Source organism: Onychostoma macrolepis, chromosome 15, assembly GCF_012432095.1.
Source record: "Onychostoma macrolepis isolate SWU-2019 chromosome 15, ASM1243209v1, whole genome shotgun sequence".
NCBI lineage: Eukaryota > Metazoa > Chordata > Actinopteri > Cypriniformes > Cyprinidae > Onychostoma > Onychostoma macrolepis.
Window position 1 is genome coordinate 22,153,980 of NC_081169.1, and position 20,093 is coordinate 22,174,072.

The following is a 20,093-nucleotide window of genomic DNA, read 5'->3' on the forward strand; positions in this document are numbered from 1 at the left end:
AAATTCAATATCAGAGCACACAAACTGATTTTCAAACAGCACTGGATATCTCAAACGAAACTCTGAAACATGTAAATGACTCTTGCAGTTGAATTGAAATAATTCACTTTAAATGAACTCTGAAATAACTCTTGGCAATAATTAATAATAATTAATAATTCGTAGCAACGAAGAATTTGATGAGATGACTTGCGATAATTAAATGAACAGCTGGGTCAGGACAATGAGGAGTTGTCGTCAGGATGGCAGGGTAATAATAAAAATAAAAAACACACAAGCAAAAACTCAGCGTGGTCCAGGAAAAACTCAGGAATTTTCTGGAAAAAAATGGCGAAGCTCGGCCACAGCACGCACTGACTCTTGTCTCAAAAGATAAGTGCTTCCCAAAAGCAAAACGGATCCTGGCAATGGACAGTCTCGACAAAAATGTAAGAATACTCAAGGGAGAGTGGAAAAATCAAACACTCCGTGAAAAACTCACTTCCAGTTTATACACGTATTCTCGTGCGCTGACAAGTTCACTTGGATGACACGCAGGAAGTAATGAATGTCTCTCACTCTAAAGCACAGCTCAATGACTCGGGAACGCAGCAATACTCTCAAAAATGCTCACAGTTCGAATGACACAAGCAAAAAAACAACAGTGCTCAGAGCGAAACTCAGGGCTCCAGCAACTCTCTCTCGTGCTCTCAGCCAGTCTCTCACACCGTTCTCTGTTCGATGACGCAATCAGCCGAACTTCTGCAATAACTCCGTCTACAGTCTCACACGATAGCGTTAGTGTTCACTGGACTCGCAAAAACTCAGATTAACTGTGCATTACTCTTCTTTCACGTTTCCCACTGCAAAAACTGCAGATCTTTTACGCAGTGAAGATGGCGCGTCTCTCTCATAAAAACTGCTCTCTCTCTCTTCTTCTTCCCAGGCGTCTTTGCATCTCCCGCGAACATACTGAAAACGGGGCAACCCGTCAAAATAAAAGTCCCTTTTAAAAAAAATACCACCGTTACACCTGCATAGACAGCAACAGAACTGAAACGCTCAAGGCCCAGAAAGGTAGTAAGGACATTATTAAAATAGTCCAAGTGACAACAAGAATTTTCATTTTTGGGTTAACTAACCCTTTAAAAGGTCACCTTCATTTAGTACATAACACTTGCTCTTGCTATTTATCTTCTGGTTAACGCACATTCTGATGTGTGAACATCGGACACTCATTTCTCTCTCTCGCTCTGTCTCTCTCTTTTGTGTGTGGACTAATAAAAACGTTATTTTATTGGCTTTTTTTGTACCTGTCAAACCCAATGGCAATAAAAAAAAAAAACAGTTAAATAAATCAAATGAAGTCAAAAGGGAAAGTATCTCAATGTACACACCCTCTCAGATTTCCAGTCAAAACATGCAGGGAGCCATAACACAACTACATGTGTCTTTAGTAAGAGGACTCTGAGAGAAACGGCAAAAAACAGGGTCAGCTCCAACAACCCAGTATGCTAATTTTTTTTAATATATATATAGCTCTAGGGTGCATCTAGGCTAAGCAACATAGTATGCACTTGCAATCTATTCCCAACTTCCAGCTGTTTAAAATATAAAATTTTAGGCCAAACTCCATCCCTAATAGCACATTTCATATAATTTGCAAATTAAGGTTTTTATCATTATGGTGCAGTGACAGACAGATTTAGAGGTCTATGTTTGGATTGCACCATCAAATTAAACATCATTATCTCAACATATTACTGCTACTCATCTTGTAAGGCAGAAAACCTTGCCACTGCATGCTCCAGGTATGTAATGCAACCACTGAATGTGTTAGACACTGTTTTTTTGTTTTGTTTTGTTTTATTTTTTTTGTTTGTTTGTTTTGTTTTTTGCTATATTGTCTTTAAAAGTGTGAAAAAATACTCTCCCGTTTACTTTAAGTGAGTCATTCACTTTTATTAAATATTTTCCATCCAGAAGTACATTTCTGAAAGAAAGAAAGAAAGAAAAAAAATCTATAAAAAAAAATACAGAACATTCAGTTATGCATTAACGCTATGCAGACACAAATATCATTATCAGCACATATTATGATCGTAAGCCACATCTCATCAGTTCCTACATGATAGGAAAAGTCCATGATTCATAAATCATGACATTTGTGCACGATATTCACAATTAATATAGCATTAAATACTACAATACGATTTGAAAAAATAGAGTGGCTGCTTTCCAATAGCGCCCCCTAATGACAAATGAGAAATCTGCAGACTGTTTCAAAATATTGTTCGGTTAATTCATCATTTACTGTAGTTAGTTCGTTTTGGCATCCACTGTAAAAAGCTTAAATCCTTGAACAAATCTTATAAGTTCTTCGGACTCTATTTTTATTCATCTTAAAGTAAAACCGAGCTGTGGAATTTGGATCTATAAGCTCAGACATTTTCCAGTCTCTGATACCCTTTTACAAGTTTACCCTAAATTTCTGCCTGCCATGGTTTTTATAAAGAAACATATTTCTGAAGACGTAGTGGCCTTGTTTTACCTCTCTGCTGAATGTCAGTGTCTTGTCAGTTTCTTGGATGAGGAAAAGAGACGACAGATCCAAGATGAATCATTCCCTCATTCTTTACAAGAATTAGGCAGTTCTCCCTTACACAACATTCCTAATAGGGCCCTGGGTCCTGCAGCAACACCAATATTGTATCTAAAGCTGCCTCTAGGTGAGAAACATCAACTATATATAAGTATAATGCAGTTAAAGTCTTTTGAGAAAATCATGTCCAGAGGTCACCTTGCTATGGGTAAAATCACTCCCTGTCTGGGGCAAGAAGCCCTGTACTAGCTGTCATATAGATATATATATATATATATATATATATATATATATATATATATTTGTGACCTTGGACCACAAAACCAGTCATAAGGGTCAATTTTCCATCTTTAAACTTTTATAGATGTTACTGTTGGTAATATTAGTGAATTTTACTGCTGAATATGCATTTAAATTTAATTTCCAATTTTATAAGCCCCAGAGAAAAGATCGACGGCCCCCACCCCTTGGCCCCCTTGGCCCCCTTCAAATGTTCAATTGGATAATCCGGCCCTCAAATGAAGTTAATTGAATAGCCCTGATGTAATGTAATGTGTGTTGTAAAGATCGCGAGTGAAAACAAAAGAAAAGCTTACAGCGGTATGAGTCGTGACTGTCATGTTAGTCTGATGGGACCAAACTTCCTCTGTAAGTGATTTTAAAACATAAGACAGTACCCAGATCTGAAGACTACAATAAGATTTCACTTCTACTGTTTATACAATTTTGTTAGGCTACTATGAGATGGATAGCCTAAATGTTATAGGCCTATGATTCAGATGGGCTACCTGTTATTTTTATGGCATATCAAAAAGTGTATATTTTTCAATGTCATTGTTGGTACATTTTACCAGTATTTACCATACTTTCAAAACAAAAATTCAAATAGGAAAAATATGCAATATGAAAATAATTTAAGATTTGGTTTTCCAAAAGGTACATCTGGAAAAAGGGGGGTTTTCTTATAATCAGGGTCATCTTATATTCGGGTCAATACATGTGGTTCTATCCAACTAACTACTAACAACCAATACTTGGAGTTAATAGAGTTCCTTTAATATTTTATTTTATTTTCCCCTGCCTCCTTACGCATAAAAACAATTATTTAACTATTGGTTAGAGCTAATGCAGTGTTGGTGAGACAAGTGCCAGAATTTACGGTCAGTATATGGTCCATATTGTCTGCATTTGGTCCAGATCACATGCGCATTGCTGTGTGTAAATCTGTGCAAATATCCAATAAAACCTCAAGCAGCGTTTTATAAATAGGACTTCAGGGGTCAAACATGACACATACGGACCTCCAGAGTCCACGGAGAGCTTGATGAAAAACACCACAACTCCCGTTACCCATAGTGATACCATCCAAACAACATAATGTGACGTGCCGGTGAACATATGTATAATAGGTTCACAAATGTTGATCATTATAAATTTCATATTAATGCACAGCTTTATTAATATAACATGAATTTAATGCACATCTTTCAAAGCGTGCTTGTTTATAGTCCCTAAACTTGGATCCTTAATGCTGCTGAACTTTAAGGGCACTGTTGTGACAGAATACAAAGATTTATAGTGCAATAACTTTTTCTTTCCTCAGGGGGTGTATGTGAATTCCTGTTTTATGTATTATACATGCACCGAGATATACTGCAGCCATATGCTTTGGTTTAGATTGACAGTGCTGTGATGTCATGCTTACAGCGATTTCATATACTTTGAATCTATTTTAATGTATGTTTTAGATCTCAACCTTCACATATCAATGTGTACTGTAATTAATTAGCACTTGTGTGTGTAAGTGTCACATGTGTGCAAACAAATATGATTTTCCAGCTTGTTCTCATGCAAGTTGTTTTGTCTGTGGGAAATACTCTGTATTTTGCTGTTCAGCTGGTTGGCGGAAGGCGTTACTAATGTTAAACACAAGGCCTTTCAAATGTGAAGTAATGCATGAAGCAGATGTAGTGTTATGCACCTTGAGAGCTTTATGAGGCTCACCAAATATCTGTCCGACTGTCTCAAAATCTCAAGTGCTCTATACTTTCCCTTCTCTTTATCTTTGGAAAAACACAGACAGAGGTTTTCTCACACTGAATTTTACATACCTCCTGCTCCAGTTGTTTTCCAGTGTACTGTATCAACACTAAACATGGACTGAAAGGCCTCAAACACCCTTTGTCACAGCTTTTGTTAAATACACAGCTTCAGCGCCCTCTGTTGATCAATGACTTACAATATATTGTAATATTGTAGTTTATATCAGCCTGTGTTGCATATTTAATTGTGCAAGCTAGTGTTTAATTATTTTTACATGGTGATCTTTACCCTTATTTAATGCTTACTTAAAAAAGAATCATTAAAATCACTAATTAATAACAACAATAACAATTGCAAATAATCTTTAGTAAATGAAAAATATAAATTTTTGCACTGTAATGTTGTGGTGCCTGATTGTTTTTTTATTTACATTTATTTATTTCGAAAAAGTATATACTTTTTATATCAGACATATATCGGCTATAACATTAAAAATTATTATTGGCTTTTCAGTCACATTTTTAATTTCTGTGCACACCTAAATTCATCCTGAATAGGTTTCCTTAAAAAAAAAAAAAAAAAAAGTTTTCAAGTTTTTCAAAAGTCCTAAACAAAACCCAGTTTCATTTTCTTCCTCATAACAAGATGCTTCAAATCAATCATGAACATGTATCAACAGTGTGTGAAGAATTATCTTCATAATTAAAACTGCCTGGTATTAATTGGTTCAATGAAGCACAAGAGTGACAAAGCAAAAAATACTTTTCATAGCATAGCCTACGTGATTGCTCTTAATTAGATGGGTTGGGAAAACATTTCAAAAACAAATACAAAGAAAAACAGCTTTTGGTTAGGCCTATTGATTCAATTAACTGTAAAGGAGAGAAAAAATGCTCTGAAATTTATAGTCATTTCAAAATCTGCAGGAAATTCCTCACTGTATAAATTAAAACCTTCTTACAATAGCTCCATGTGCCGACTGCAAAATTTATGATCTATAAATATGAGGATTAAAACGTCACATGCTGATTTAGAGGTTGATTTATAAAGATGCGCCTGGTTTACATTGAGATTAATCACTGGGTAGCTTCAACCTATTAACGTTTACTCTGACCGTGTTGCCTTATGCACTTTTTTTTAGACATTTTAACCTTAAATGTTAATGGAAAAAATGTCAACTAGGCTACATCTATTCAGTAAACTCCTATAACCAATCAGAAACCGCAAAAAGCAGCACGTGACTAAACGCGGAAGCGTATATGTAGTGGACGAGCTGCAATCTACGCTTTAAAAACGTCTTTACTGGCTCACGTAATAGACACGCACGAGATCAGCAGCAGCTCAGCTGTCAGAGAGCTGAAGCTGTTCAATCAACAAGCCCGGAATAACGCAGAACACGCATTAAACTCCATATTTCATTTCATTTATCACATCTCCTGGTGAGTTTCCAAATGGAAATGTAACTGCTTTGAATACAACAGAGGTAACCAATGAGAGGTTAATATGGGGGCTTTATGAAAGGATGTTAGCCAGTAACACTTTCATTATGTTGGATTGTTGTTTTAATAGTTAATAAGATACTCGTGTTTCAAGATTCACTAGATAAACTACCAACTAGGCCTCTTCTTCAAGTTTGAATGTCACTTCGCAATGTTAAGCAGGTGTTTACTTTGTAAATCCTCATGTGTGACACGCTCGTGCTCAGTACGTCAGTATAAGCTGGTCCAATGCTAATAGGCCGGGAAAGACGTGTCAGGAAAAAAAAGGTAGTTTAGCTTAATTTATCAGAATACGCATAATAATTGAGTAATTTAAGTTCTTCTGTGGAAAAATACTACAGTATATCGGTATCATGGCGCCAGATGGTAATACAGTGGTACGCTGATATATGCAGTGGTACTGAAATTCATGTTTCATTGCATTTACTTTTAAAAGGGTAACGTTACTTAATATGCTTTAAAAGAATATGCTTAAGTGTTAAATTTATATGAAATGTAATCAGTTGAACGTACGAGTTCTTTTTTGACATAAGTAGGACATTTTTGTATGCAATTTGAGTTTTGTTGTCTTTGAAATATGGTCTGCTGAATGTACTGACAATTTATTGTAAACTAAAATGTACTTTAATGCCATTAATGTTTAAACTTTTATGTCATGTATTCAAATATTTATGTAATTACACATTTGAATGGATTCAGCTCTAGTTTAGTACATTTTAAATGTATTTACTTAAATGTAATGTTGAACAAAATTTAAGTATGTGGTATTTTTTTTACTTCAATTTTATTACATTATCTGCAAGTATAATTACCCTTTTTCATGAGGGTACACATGCACATGCAAGTTATTCCAACAGCAAAAACTTGGTAATATTTAAACAAAAAGTGATAACTTTTTATTTCACAAACAATCTTTCCACTGCCCAAAAAAGCAAAATTGTAGAAGTAAAATTTGCTTGTTGGCAGATCTTGTAATATAAAAAATGTGAGGAAGTTATGTAGCGTTAAAACACATGGAGTTTGACAACATTCCTGACTTGTTCTTTCAGTCATGGAGCAAGCAAAGCAGGACGCCTTTGATAACGCCAGGCTGCAGGTGATCAAAGATGGGTATGAGAAGGCATTCACATACATCAATAAAGCTCTCACAGAGGATGAGGCGGGCCATAGTGCAGAGGCGCTAAAACTGTACCAACAAGGGCGGCAGCACCTACTCCGGGCTCTCAGTGTTCCCTCACAGGGTATGGAGTGTGTGGGTCCCTCCTGGGAATCAGCTAGACAGATGCAGCGCAAGATGCAGGAGACTCTCAACAACATCACTACTCGCCTAGCCATGCTGGAAACCAGCCCAGACCTCAACGAAGTCTCGGATAGCAGTGCAGCCCCTCAGAAACTCTATCCTGAAATCCCGAAGGTCAAGCCGGAGAGGCCGACTCCACCACAGATGCTTTCTTCCAACGGCGGGGTTGCAGGGGCTTCGGGTGGGCCAGTTCCGGTCTCTCCCTCAGTGCAGCCCAATATGTTAAGCGACCAGCCTCCTGCATACACCCCTCAAGCCGCTGACGGACACCTGACCATCTCCTATGGCACCGACTCAGGCGAACTCTCCCTGGTTGGCGATGAGTTCTACAGTAGTTCGTCTAATTCTGCACCTTCTCCTCAGTGTCTGGGGGAGGATGGAGAGGAACTCTTTTTCCTACCTCAAGGGGTGCAAATCTTCTTCGTTACACCTGAGGGGCAAGTCAGTGCTCCCTCTTATCCAGGGTACCTGCGCATCGTGAAGTTCACCAGTGAGCGATCAGAAAGGATTCCAAACAGGCCACCCGCCTTCCTGCAGGTGAGAAATCAAAAGCTGTGTTTAGTTTTTCTTAATATGCCTGAAAGAGAGAATCTTCCAATTAAATGTCCAGCTTGTTCATATTCAACACACAAAAACACAAACAAAAAATTATTTTTATTTTTTTCTGTAAAGAAAATTAAGCATGTTTTAGGAACATTAAGATTTTCTTCTGACATAACTTTAAGTTCAATTACACAAATTTTCTCCACAAATTCCAATTTTTTTAATACAAAAATATATAATTTATTTTTTAAATTAAATTCAGTACAAATTTTCAATAATAATGGAATTATACATTTTTAATTAGAGTTTTATACATTACTATTTGTTGTGCTATAATGAGAATCTGGGGAGAAAATGTGCTTTATAAATTATTAGTTTATAGAATTATACTTAAATATAAATATATGCAAGTTTTATATATATATATATATATATATATATATATATATATATATATATATATATATATATATATATATATATATATATATATATATATATATATATATATATATATATATATATATAATAAAAATAATTTACATTTTTAATGTAATCATTTTTAATTGACATTTTATTTACATGACAATTGAGCATGTTTTCTTTTAGAAATTTATAGCATTTGTTTGTATTACATGAGATTCTTTCAAAAACGGTTGCTTGATCTGTTCGGCCCATAGAGACTGTTGATGGTGATAATTTTCAGGCATTTGAACAGAACAGTCCAAGTAGGCTTGTTTTCAAGACATGGTGTCCTGTAACCTACTTTCACAACCTTTTGTCTGGCTCTAAAGCTCCCTGCACTCTTGAAATGGTGTTGTCTTTAATGAGACCAACCTCATCCGTTGTTTCTTAACAGTATCATGTGATTGTATACTCACTGCTTACATCCAGTAGGCTTTCACTGAGTGATGGCGTCTCGGGAAAGCTCCAGTCTTCTAGTGGTCCGGTGTGAGTTTAATGACCTGATGGAATTTTCTTGAATTGTTCACCTACACGAGAAACAATATAAACGACCTGGTTTAGCACAATACATTTTACACTTTGAACGCCACTCTTCTCTTGTTCTGTGATAACCTGTGATAATATTTTGGAAAATGTAAATAGACAGTAATATAATCATCACAATATGAGATAATACAGTTTACACTTTGAACACCACTCTGATGTAGTTTACGATAACACTTGATAACGTGCCTAATGTAATTATGAAATCCTCACAATATGAGGTAATTTTATGGAATGTCTATATTTTGTGTAAATATAAAGTAATAATATAAATTAAGGGCCCAAAGACACCTACATCCTAAAATAAAGAGTGTCAGCTCCTCACACGGACATTGAGGTCATAGATTAGCTGTGTCATGAAGCTGAATAAAGAGCCTCCAGTTGCTGCGCTTTAGGCTTTGACTGTAATCCAATTTAATGCTAGCAGTCATGAGGACAGGATAAATGAATCCAACTGCAGCGCTGTCCACTGTCTCAACTTTGGGAGGAAATCCAGGCCTGGACTTCAAATTCTGAGCCACGGGGCAATTTCCATTTATAACTTTTCACTCGATAACATGTTAATCCATTATATATCTGTGGAAGTGATACTGTCAGCAAGCAATATATCTTATGATTTATTCAAATGTCTAGGATCCAAAGCTTTACAATCATGTTATTTTATTTATTTTTTTGAATTTTGTAGCCTACAGTATAGTCTGCAATATCAGTAAAGGTCTCCCAAACCCAGACTGGCCTTTAAAAGCACCATTTTAAAGGAATATTCTTTGAATGGAATATGATATGTATGTTTGAATAAAGCATTTACATTATATGAGGCCTTTGAATTAATATTAATAAAAAAAAAATCCCTTAAAGGCCTTAATTTACAGATCAAATAATAAAAATTCTTATTAAATAATTAAAGCCTTTAAAATCCATATTAAGCCTAAATTCCCTAATAATTTTTTTTATTACTCTATAGGAATATATTCAAATCAGAAATGTCATTTGTGTATTTTTTTTTTCATAAAGAATTTACTTGAATTATTCAGTAAAAACTTATATTATTTCATCTGTAAAGTAAGGCATTTAAATTCATATTTATAAATAGTCCCTTATAGTAATTTTTAGAGCACTATATTAAATGTATAACATCAGACTATATTAACTTATATTGGACACATTTGTATATTTCTAATAAAGAATTTACATGAATTATTGTTCATTGGGTTTTTTTTTTTTTTTTTTTAATCTGTAAAGTGAGGCCTTTAAAATCACATTTTAAGGGAATAATTATATTAATTTAAATTGATATATTAAAATCAGAAAAGTGATTTGTATATTTTTTGATAAAGCATTTTCACAAAATTGTTCAGTAAGGTTTGTATTATTTGATCTCTGTAGTCTACTATAAATCATACGTTTGAGGTGGGTCTGTTTGTTTAAGCAGATTAATATCCGGTAATAACTAAGTCCCAATGAGTAGAATCATCCTGAATCTTATAAATTTTTATTGCCTGCAGGTTTTGGTGGCTTGTAGCCTGACATTCATATCAGGCAATAGATGCCCTCTGATTGTAGGGGTAGGTTAGAAATTATACCGGTCCTCCTTGAGGAAACCACACTAATTTTTATTTCTAATTTCAGGTTTGTGACTGGCTTTACCCCTTGATGGCCTCTGACTCCCCAGTCCTGCTGTGCAGCACGGGGGTCTACATGTTCCCTGACATGATGGCTCCCACCCCGGGCTCGTATGTTGGGGTTGTCCTTTCTTCCGAGCTTCCCCAGAAGGAACGTGAACACTTCCAGAGTGTTCTTTCTCAGCTGACTGACCTGCGTGTCCAGGTGAGCTGTCCCTGTGTCCCCTCAGGTCCCACCTCAGAAACACAGGGGTCAGCTGTGGCTTCAGAGCAGGTGTGGTGGCTCAACCTCGTCTTAAACTTTGTGTATGTCACTGACTCAATCTCTGCAGACTGCAGCTTTGAAAACAAATCCAGTATCTCACTTGTTGCTGCCCCTATTTGGTGTTTTTTTTTTGAGTTTTTCTTTTTTCTTTTATCGCAACAGACTAGAATCAAGAATTTAACACTGTGGTAAAATCTTTATTTACTTTAGATGCATGATGTTCACTGTTTGGAATCAGATTTTTGCATGTTGCTCATATGCATTGGGCACATATCACTGCATCTGCCTGCCTCATTAACACCTTTTCTTTTTCAGATTTCAGGTGTATTTGAGAGTTTAAAAGATTTATTTAAGGTATTAATGCATTGTAATATCACCGAATGACAAGTGCATTTGGGTTGTGAATATTTATGCTCTAAACATTAAGGAATACCAACACAACAGGGTGATTTTTGAAGTATTAAAATTTTTTATTTTTTTTTGTTATACAGAAGAAACTCTAATGTCCATGAAACCAATGGAAACTTAGACGTTTCCAAATGACATTAGAGTGCTAGACATTTTACACCTAATGTGCCCTTATATTAGAGAAAGACTCCAAGAATTAATGGTCAGTAGCACTCTGCCAATAATCAAAAATAGTAAAAAATAAATAAATAATAATAGTAATTATAAAAAAATAAAATAGCTTGTTAGAATTATATAAATGGTATCATATTTAAGTATAAAATATTTAATTAAAATAGCTATTTTTATAAATGAATAGTTTTTCTATAATACTTTATTATTATTATTATTATTGAGATTATTTTAAATTTGACTTTATTTAATTTATTGTTTTAATAATAGTGGACTGTCCCCGTTTTAATGCAAGTAGAAAACTTTGTATTTTTTTAATGACGTACGCTCACTCAGGGACTTGTTTCGTAAGATTTCACCTGAAAAGATTTTAGATTTTTTACATTTGTTAATTTTAATTTTAAAAATCTTGTATAATTTAATCTGCTGTATTTTTGTTTATTTGGTTTTATTTTGTGTTTGTAAATATTGTATTATTCCAGCTCAGTTTTTGCCATATAGATAAACAACTAACATACTAACTAATTTGTGACCATAATTATGTAAATACCATACCATGTAAAAAAGCATACCTTTTTCACCTTTTATTTATTTATTTATTTTTTAATGTGCTGGATTTAACTACTGTATTTTCTTATTCATTTAATGCACTTGACAGTTCATGTGGTCCTTACAATGCTTCTATGCTTTCTGCTGCTTGCACTGCCTCTAATGTTGATATTCGTAAGCATTTCACACATTTGGCTTTGGGTATAATGAAATGGCGAGCTGACTTGGCCTGTGCTTTTGAGCTGGCACACTCCTCTGCGCTTCCATGTATTGAGAGCATACAGGACAAGGAGAATTAATTAGCTGTAATGCTCTTAGCAAACCGAGAACACTGTTGTTTCCCTTCTTACCTCAGGATAGTGGTGAATGAGAGCACAGCCAAGTGTAACAGTAGCGCACCCACAATGTTATTCTTCTACTTTTTTATTCAGTTGCATTATAATAAGGCATAATCCTAGTCTAGTGGTTATGTGAGTCAGAAAAACATTGTTCATGCTTTTAGAAATCATTTCACAGAGCAGCTGCTGCTGCTGCTGAGTTTGGAACCAAGTGCCGCAGTTCCCTGTAAAGGAGGGGGTGATGACAAACCCCACCATTGTTGTGGAAATAACAGGTTGTTGTAGCAGACCATGCTGACTCACTGGCTCAAGTGTTTAGAGACAACAAAGGATTTTTTGGCCAACGGGGAAAAATCTGGAAGCATTCCCTCCTTGTCATAAACAATACTAGCTAATTTCCATGTAGTCATCCTACAAGTAACCATTTGCTTTTAGTAATTGCTTGAGCCTGCTTCTGCGTTCTTTATGATGCTTTGTTTTAACTGTTGCCCGCTATCCTGTGTCCCCAAGGCATCAGATGGCGCAACCGATACCATTAACCTGGGTCAGAAGGTGCCAATGGGGCCTCCTGCAGCTGAAGCAGCACCCCCTGCTGCTGAGGAGGAGAAGGTACTTCCTGAATGGAGCGAGAAGGTGGCTCAAGGGATCCTGACTGGTAAGATGATGAGGCTTAAATGTAAAGAAAGATGTGAAACATATTCATATTACCATTCAAAAGTATGGGCTTGGTAAGATTTTTGTTGTTGAAAGAAGTCTCTTATGCATGTATTTGATCCAAAAATACAGTAAAAACAGTAGCAATATAATGATATATATTTGAAAATGTAATTTATTCCTGTGATTGCAAAGCTGAATTTTCACCATCCATTGCTTCAGTCTTCAGTGTCTCGTGAAATCAGAAATCATTCTAATATGCTGATTTGGTTCTCAAAAATTTCTTATTAGATATTGGTTATTACAATGTTGAAAACAGATGTGCTGCTTATTATTTTTGTTAGAAACCATAAATGAAGAATTGAAAGTTCAAAAGAACAGCATTTATTTCAAATAGAAATCTTTTGTAATATTAATATATTTACTGTCACTTTTGATCGGTTTAATGCATCCTTGCTGAATAAAAGTATTAATTTATTTAAAAAAATCCTACTGACCTCAAAGTTTTAATTCAACAGTACTTTTGGATGTCTTAAGAAAAAAAAGTTACATTTAAAAAATGTATCATAACTTCTCACTAGATGCCAAATAGACACATTTTTAGGATCGTCACTAGACAATACATTGAAAGATGTCAATACTGTTATTGTTTATCACGTTTTTGTGGATTTAGGAATCATAAACCTAGTGTTTTAAAGGGATAGTTCATCCAAAAGTGAAAATTCTGTTATTAGTTACTCACCCTCATGTCGTAAGACCTTCCTCCACAACACAAATTAAGATTTTTTTTTTTTTTTTTTTTTTGATGAAATCCAAGAGCTTTCTGACCCTCTATAGACAGAAACAGGACTCGCACGTTCAAGGCCCAGAAACCTGTCCAGCATTTTGGGTTGTACCAGAACATCAACAGTTGTTTCCACCAAAACAGTGATGCTGTGATGCTCTCCTTAATGTATGAAATATATTGACAGGGGCTTCATGGCTGAGCTGGGGGTTGGTGAAAGGGGCTGAGTACACGGGGAAAGCCATACATAAAGGTGCATCTAAACTACGAGAGCACATCACACCAGAGGACAAACCAGCCCAAGTCAGCCCCACGGTAACCAAAAGCCTTCATGTGGCCAAACAGGCCACAGGAGGAGCAGTGAAGGTCAGCCAGTTCCTTGGTAAGGAAGTGTCTTTGCAAATTCCTAATTTTGTTGGTAATATTCAACAAAGATGAGACTCACTTCATTTACTGTGTATGATTTGAGCCAAAAACATGTTATGTACTGTTTCAGTGGATGGACTGTGCACAGTCGCTGGACATGTTGGCAGAGAGTTGGCACCCCATGTGAAGAAACACGGAGGGAAGCTTATCCCAGAGTCTCTGAAGAAAGACAAGGATGGACGCTCCAATATCGATGGTGCCATGGTGGTTGCAGCAAGTGGAGTTCAAGGTGAAGTAAATCATTCCACTCTTGGCTGTTTTAGTCACATTGATGACTACAATTACATTATTATATTTTAGGCGTTATTGTAACGTGATTTATCAAGTTTTTTACACATACAAAATTTACCATGGAGCGAAAAAGCCATCATAATATTGACTAAATTTATAACAAATACTAAATAACAAAAAGTAATATGCGCTATTAATCATTTAAAGATAGTTAAACTACCATTAAAATATTTGGGTTCAGTAAGATTTTGGAAATACAGTAAAACAATTCTTTGATGAATAGAAAGTTCAGAAGAACGGTATTTATTTGAAATAGAAATATTTTGCAATATTATAAATGTCTTTTGTCACTTTTGATTTTGAAAAATAAATAATACTCTACTTTTATCAGGATTTGCAACAATGTGGACAGGGTTGGAGGCTGCAGCAAAGAACATTGCAAAGAGTGTTGCTTCAGAAACGGTTACCACGGTAAAACATAAGTAAGTAACTCCACAAGGCTCTCATTCCACCCGCTTTAAAGTTGATCATATCTGTGTTTTAACTGCATTTGCAGTTTCTCACCAGTAACTTTGATCAGAAAAATAAACTGCACTCACGCTAGTTTCTTTCCCGTCTATTTGTTTGCAGATTTAGGGGTCTGGAGAACATTTCAGACACCCCAAATGAAAACAAGTAGAAACATTTTCCCTGCACCCTGTAAAAAGGCCTTAATTAACGGTCACGAGCATGGCTAAAGCTTATGTATGAGTCTGAATCAGTCAGCACTTGCACGCAATGCTAATGATTTATAGGACATAATGATTAAATCACCTCCGTTAGCATCCTGTATTGCTGTGTGCATATGATCCACAGCTCACAAATGGAATGAATATGTGTTCCTATAACAGCCAAAAGTAATTAATCTCATTGTCTTTATTGCTTCATTTTTCTTAACTTTTGAACCTTTTAAGCCTGACTTTAATTATACTGTTGCATCAGCAGAAGATTTTATCGGATTCTATCGAATGGCAAACATAATTGTGACCCTGGACCACAAAACCAGTCTTGAGTGATTTTTTTTTTTCCGAAATTGAGATTTATACATAATCTGAAAGATGAATAAATAAGCTTTCTATTGATGTGTGGGTTGTTAGGATCAGACAATATTTGGCCGAGATACAACTATTTGAAAATCTGGAATCTGAGGGTGCGAAAAAATCTAAATATTGAGAAAATCACCTTTTAAAGTTGTCCAAATGAATTCTTAGCAATGCATATTACTAATCAAAAATGACGTTTTGATATATTTACAGTAGTAAATTTCCAAAATATCTTCATGGAATATGATCTTTACTTAATATACTAATGATTTTTGACACAAAAGAAAAATCTATAATTTTGACCCATACAGTGTATTTTTGGCTGTTGCTACAAATATACCCCAGCGACTTGAGACTGGTTTTGTGGTTCAGGGTCACAATTATCATCAATGTAATTTGACCAAGATGCACAGTATATATATGCTACCTTTTAAAAGTTTGGGGTCAATAAGTAAAAAAATGTTATTCAGAAAGGATGCATTAAACTGATCAAAAGTGATAGTAAAGACGTTTATAAAGATTTCTGTTTCAAATAAAAGCTGTTCTTTTGAACTTTCTATTCGTCCAGGAATCCTAGAAACAAAGTATCATGGTTTCAATAAAAATATTAATCAGCACAGCTATTTTCAACATTGAAAATGATATTAAAAAAATGTTTCTCATCAGCATATTAGAATGATTTTCTATTATATTATTTCTATCATATTAAAATTCAGCTTTGCATCACAGGAATAAATTGCATTTTAAAATATATTAAAATAGAAAACTAGTGCTGTCAAACAATTAATCGCATCCAGAATAAAAGTTTTTGTTTACATAATATGTGTGTATGCTGTGTATATTTATTATGTGTATATATAAATACAAACATATGCATGTATACATTTAAGAAAAATGTTGTTTATATATTAAATATATTTATATATAATATGAATATATAAATGTATAAACGTAAATATTTTCAAAATATATACTGTATGTGTGTGTATTTTTATTTATATATATATATATATATATATATATATATATATATATATATATATATATATATATATATATATATATATATATATATATATATATATATATATATATATATATACACACATAATAAATATACACAGTACACACGGATATATATATATATATATATATATATATATATATATATATATATATATATATATATATATATAATGTAAACAAACTTATTTTGGATGCGATTTTAATCGTTGACAGCACTATAGAACAATTATTTTAAATTGTAAAAACATTTCAAATCAAATAAATGCAGCTTTGTTGACTGACCTCAGACTTTTGAACGAGAGTGTAAATCATCTTATACTGTACGACTGTACAATTCATTATAACGAAGGTTTAAGATTTAAAGCTTTAATCCTTTCAATAATTATCCAATATTTAAAAGGGGGAAATAACGGTGATATAGCTCATAATATTGTTTTTTTAATCATAATACTTTGCACGACCCTCCTATCCTTTCTAACTAAAAATATTGAGGAATCTCAATCCAAGTTTTGCACATCACAGCATAAATGTTTTTATGGCATCTTTAGGATTAATTTTGCAATTTAACTCAAGTTCAGATTTGTCTGTGCATGTTTGTTTAACTGCTTTGCTCTGCTTCGAATATTGTCTATCTCCTAAAGCTTCTTCCGTTGCCTCTTTCATCACCCCGTTCCCTCCTTTACTCAATCTGGGTTGTTTATAATCAAGGTATGGGGCGGAAGCGGGCCAGGCCACAGATCACGCTGTCAACTCGGCCATCAATGTGGGCGTCACCGCGTTCAATATCGACAACCTGGGGATCAAGGCAATGGTCAAGAAGACTGGCAAAGAGACTGCCCATGCCATCCTGGCAGACTATAAAGTCCAAGAGCCGAGCACTCAAGTTGAGAAACATAAAGACCAAAAGTAGAATTTAGATTCAGATCTCTCGTTTCAGGTGTCCATATTTAAGAGCAAACCAAATGACTGAAGAAGTGGGTGGATCCTTGTCCGGTTTTTCAATGAATGCTGTTGTTATTTGTTTATGTGACTGACACTGAACTCCAAAGACTTTCCTAGAGTTAATCTTGCTGTCATGTTTACTATTTTCACTGTGCCATGGGGGAAATGGTAAATGCATTTTAAAAATTCTCTTTACAAGTTGACTGACAGCCCTGCCGGACAGTTTTCCTGATCTTGCCTTACACTTCACCAGCAATTTACGCAACCAAACATATCACCAATGATTTTACTCATATTAAATCTTCAGTAGTTTTGCATGGCTTGTGTCTTTCAAATGGACCCTGAAAACAAAGTACAAGCCAAAGGTGGACTTTACAGTTTTCCCATAGAGCCTTAAAAAATATGATCTTATATTTAAAAATACATATATCTAAAGCTTTAATTTAAATATATTCTAAGAGTGCTTTATGATAGCTGTTTTATATGCAGACTTGTTTGCTTTTGGTACTACAGGATTTTTTTTTATGTTTTAAAAAGCACTTTAACCCCTGCTAGGAACAGACATTGAAATTTCTTGCAGATGACGGGTTCTAGGTTTTTTTTGTGTATAAAAATATAATTGCACTTGCAGTTGGAATATGATACGGTGGTCAGATATCAGAAATCTGTTTATTCAGAAGGCAGAAAAATCTAACTTTTTTGGAAATGTTTAAAACGATAGGATTTTAAAGTTTAAAATATATATTTTATCATATTAATGGTATAATATAATAATATTTTAAGTGAAAGAGGCTTATATTTAATATTAACTGAATTAAACTATAAAATGCCGTATATTTGAAGTCACTCATAAAACATCTCTCTGCAGTTTTATTTCCCCATGAAAACTGTTGACAATGGCTGCACTTTTTCTTAAAACTTGACTACTGACCATGTTTCTATAGATTATATATATATATATATATAAACTTGAAGTTCCATAACACTTCACTGTAAACGTAAAAAAGAGTTGTTAATTCTTTGTGTCTGTTTTGATGCAATATATGTCTCATTTGAATGTATGGACCGCATAAGTAAGCATCAAGTTTAACCACAAGTCAATAGGTTTGTTCAGTGACAAATAATGTAATAGCCTGTGGTTATCTGACTTAATAAATTAAACATTTAAAACATTGTTTTTGTGTGTACCCTAATTTAGAGATCGTTTGTTTGTTGAATTAATGCGTTCATTAAACCTAGCCAAGGCACTAAAGGCGAGGTTGTTCAAAGTGCCATGAATCAGTTGCATTTAACTTCATTTTATTGCATTACAGATGAACAAAATATTATTTTCCGTAGAAATACTTTGTTGGCCTTCCTGCGAACATTGATCTGAATAATAGTCTACTTTTTTTCCCTATGCGTTGAAGTTTGTGTATGCTGCCCTCTGGTGTCGTAATTTTTAATAAACACTGGAAGAATATATGCAACTACAAAACTGTTCTTGTTATGGCTGGTACTAAATGTAGGCCTTTGTGTAAATTAACTTTCTTTACCCATATTTACATCTGCAGTAAACGTGATGTGTAGGTTTTGACTTAATTTGTACAGATTGATATTTTAAATGTGGTAATTTAAACATCTCAAATCTTTATTTTTATTTTGTAAATAACTGGAATCAAGCAGTCCTAGTTTGACTTTCAAAAAACGAACTAATAGAAATATACTAATAGTAAGTTTTACTTACTATTGACTGCTGAGCGAATCATTGACCCTCCCCACTCTCCAAGAACTGTTGTAATCCAGAGTGAGCATAAGGGCTGGCAAAATCACTCTGGACCACATCCACATCCACATCCAACACACTTCCTCTTTGAACTGCTGCCGTCTGGTCGACGCTACAGAGCTCTGAGCACCAGAACGGCCAGACACAGGAACAGTTTCTTCCCTCAGGCAATCCATCTCATGAACACTTGACAATAAACGTGGAACACACAACACTCTTTATACACTTAATTATCTAACACACTTCTTAGACTACATTTCGAATTTGCACATATTATACCTGTACATACAAAACTGTCTTGTAATATACCTGTACATACAATTGTCAATTTGTGTATTGTTATTCCCTATTTACTTTTCTATTTTTATTCTTTTATTATCAGTGTTTTTGTCCTGTCGCTGTCATTCTGTTGCACTGTGGAAGCTTCTGTCATGAAAACAAATTCCGTGTATGTGTAAACATACCTGGCAATTAAGCTCATTATGATTCTGATTAAGATGTAATCTATAATTAACATTTTTATCTGTAATTAAAAATTTTATAATTAAAAAATATAATCTGCAAGTTGTTTTATATGTATATAACAATATTAGGGTGAAGTCAGATAAAATGGGTTATCAGGTAAAATGGGCCAAATAAGGTTGTAGCATCATATCTCTTTAAATTTAAACAGAAAAACACAATAACTGATCTTGCATTGTTGCTTCAACACTTGTTGACATGTAACAATAATTTTTATTGGTCTTGAGTTTTTTAAGGTGGGCAGGGCAGAGTGTAAGGTAATCGAGCCTGACATAGAACATTTCATTAATCACTAATAAGGGTACTAAAGCAATTATAAGTAAGCTTACCAACA

At 34.4% G+C, this 20,093-nt stretch overlaps 1 protein-coding gene across 4 annotated transcripts; it reads left to right on the forward strand.

Moving 5' to 3' along the window:
- Positions 1 to 5,927: 5,927 nt before the first annotated feature.
- spartb (spartin b) lies at positions 5,928 to 19,579 on the forward strand. Of its 4 annotated transcripts, none has more exons than XM_058745363.1 (8): positions 5,928 to 6,063; positions 7,173 to 7,960; positions 10,604 to 10,870; positions 12,838 to 12,982; positions 13,953 to 14,147; positions 14,262 to 14,420; positions 14,814 to 14,904; positions 17,239 to 19,579. In XM_058745363.1, exons 2-8 carry the CDS (start codon positions 7,175 to 7,177, stop codon positions 17,438 to 17,440), a joined length of 1,845 nt encoding a protein of 614 aa, XP_058601346.1. In that variant the 5' UTR covers positions 5,928 to 6,063; positions 7,173 to 7,174; the 3' UTR covers positions 17,441 to 19,579. The 4 variants fall into 4 exon arrangements, with proteins under 4 accessions (XP_058601346.1, XP_058601347.1, XP_058601348.1 ...); XM_058745364.1 differs by having other exon boundaries at positions 10,604 to 10,801; positions 17,239 to 19,575; XM_058745365.1 differs by lacking the exon at positions 17,239 to 19,579 and adding an exon at positions 15,053 to 16,374.
- The last annotated feature ends 514 nt before the right edge of the window (positions 19,580 to 20,093 follow it).

Excerpts from the sequence above, each read along its gene's own strand:
- spartb (XM_058745363.1), top strand. The coding sequence starts at position 7,175 with ATGGAGCAAGCAAAGCAGGACGCCTTTGATAACGCCAGGCTGCAGGTG. Across the intron at positions 7,961-10,603 it reads GGCCACCCGCCTTCCTGCAG|GTTTGTGACTGGCTTTACCC; the intron begins GTGAGAAATCAA and ends TTCTAATTTCAG. Across the intron at positions 14,148-14,261 it reads GAAGGTCAGCCAGTTCCTTG|TGGATGGACTGTGCACAGTC; the intron begins GTAAGGAAGTGT and ends GTACTGTTTCAG.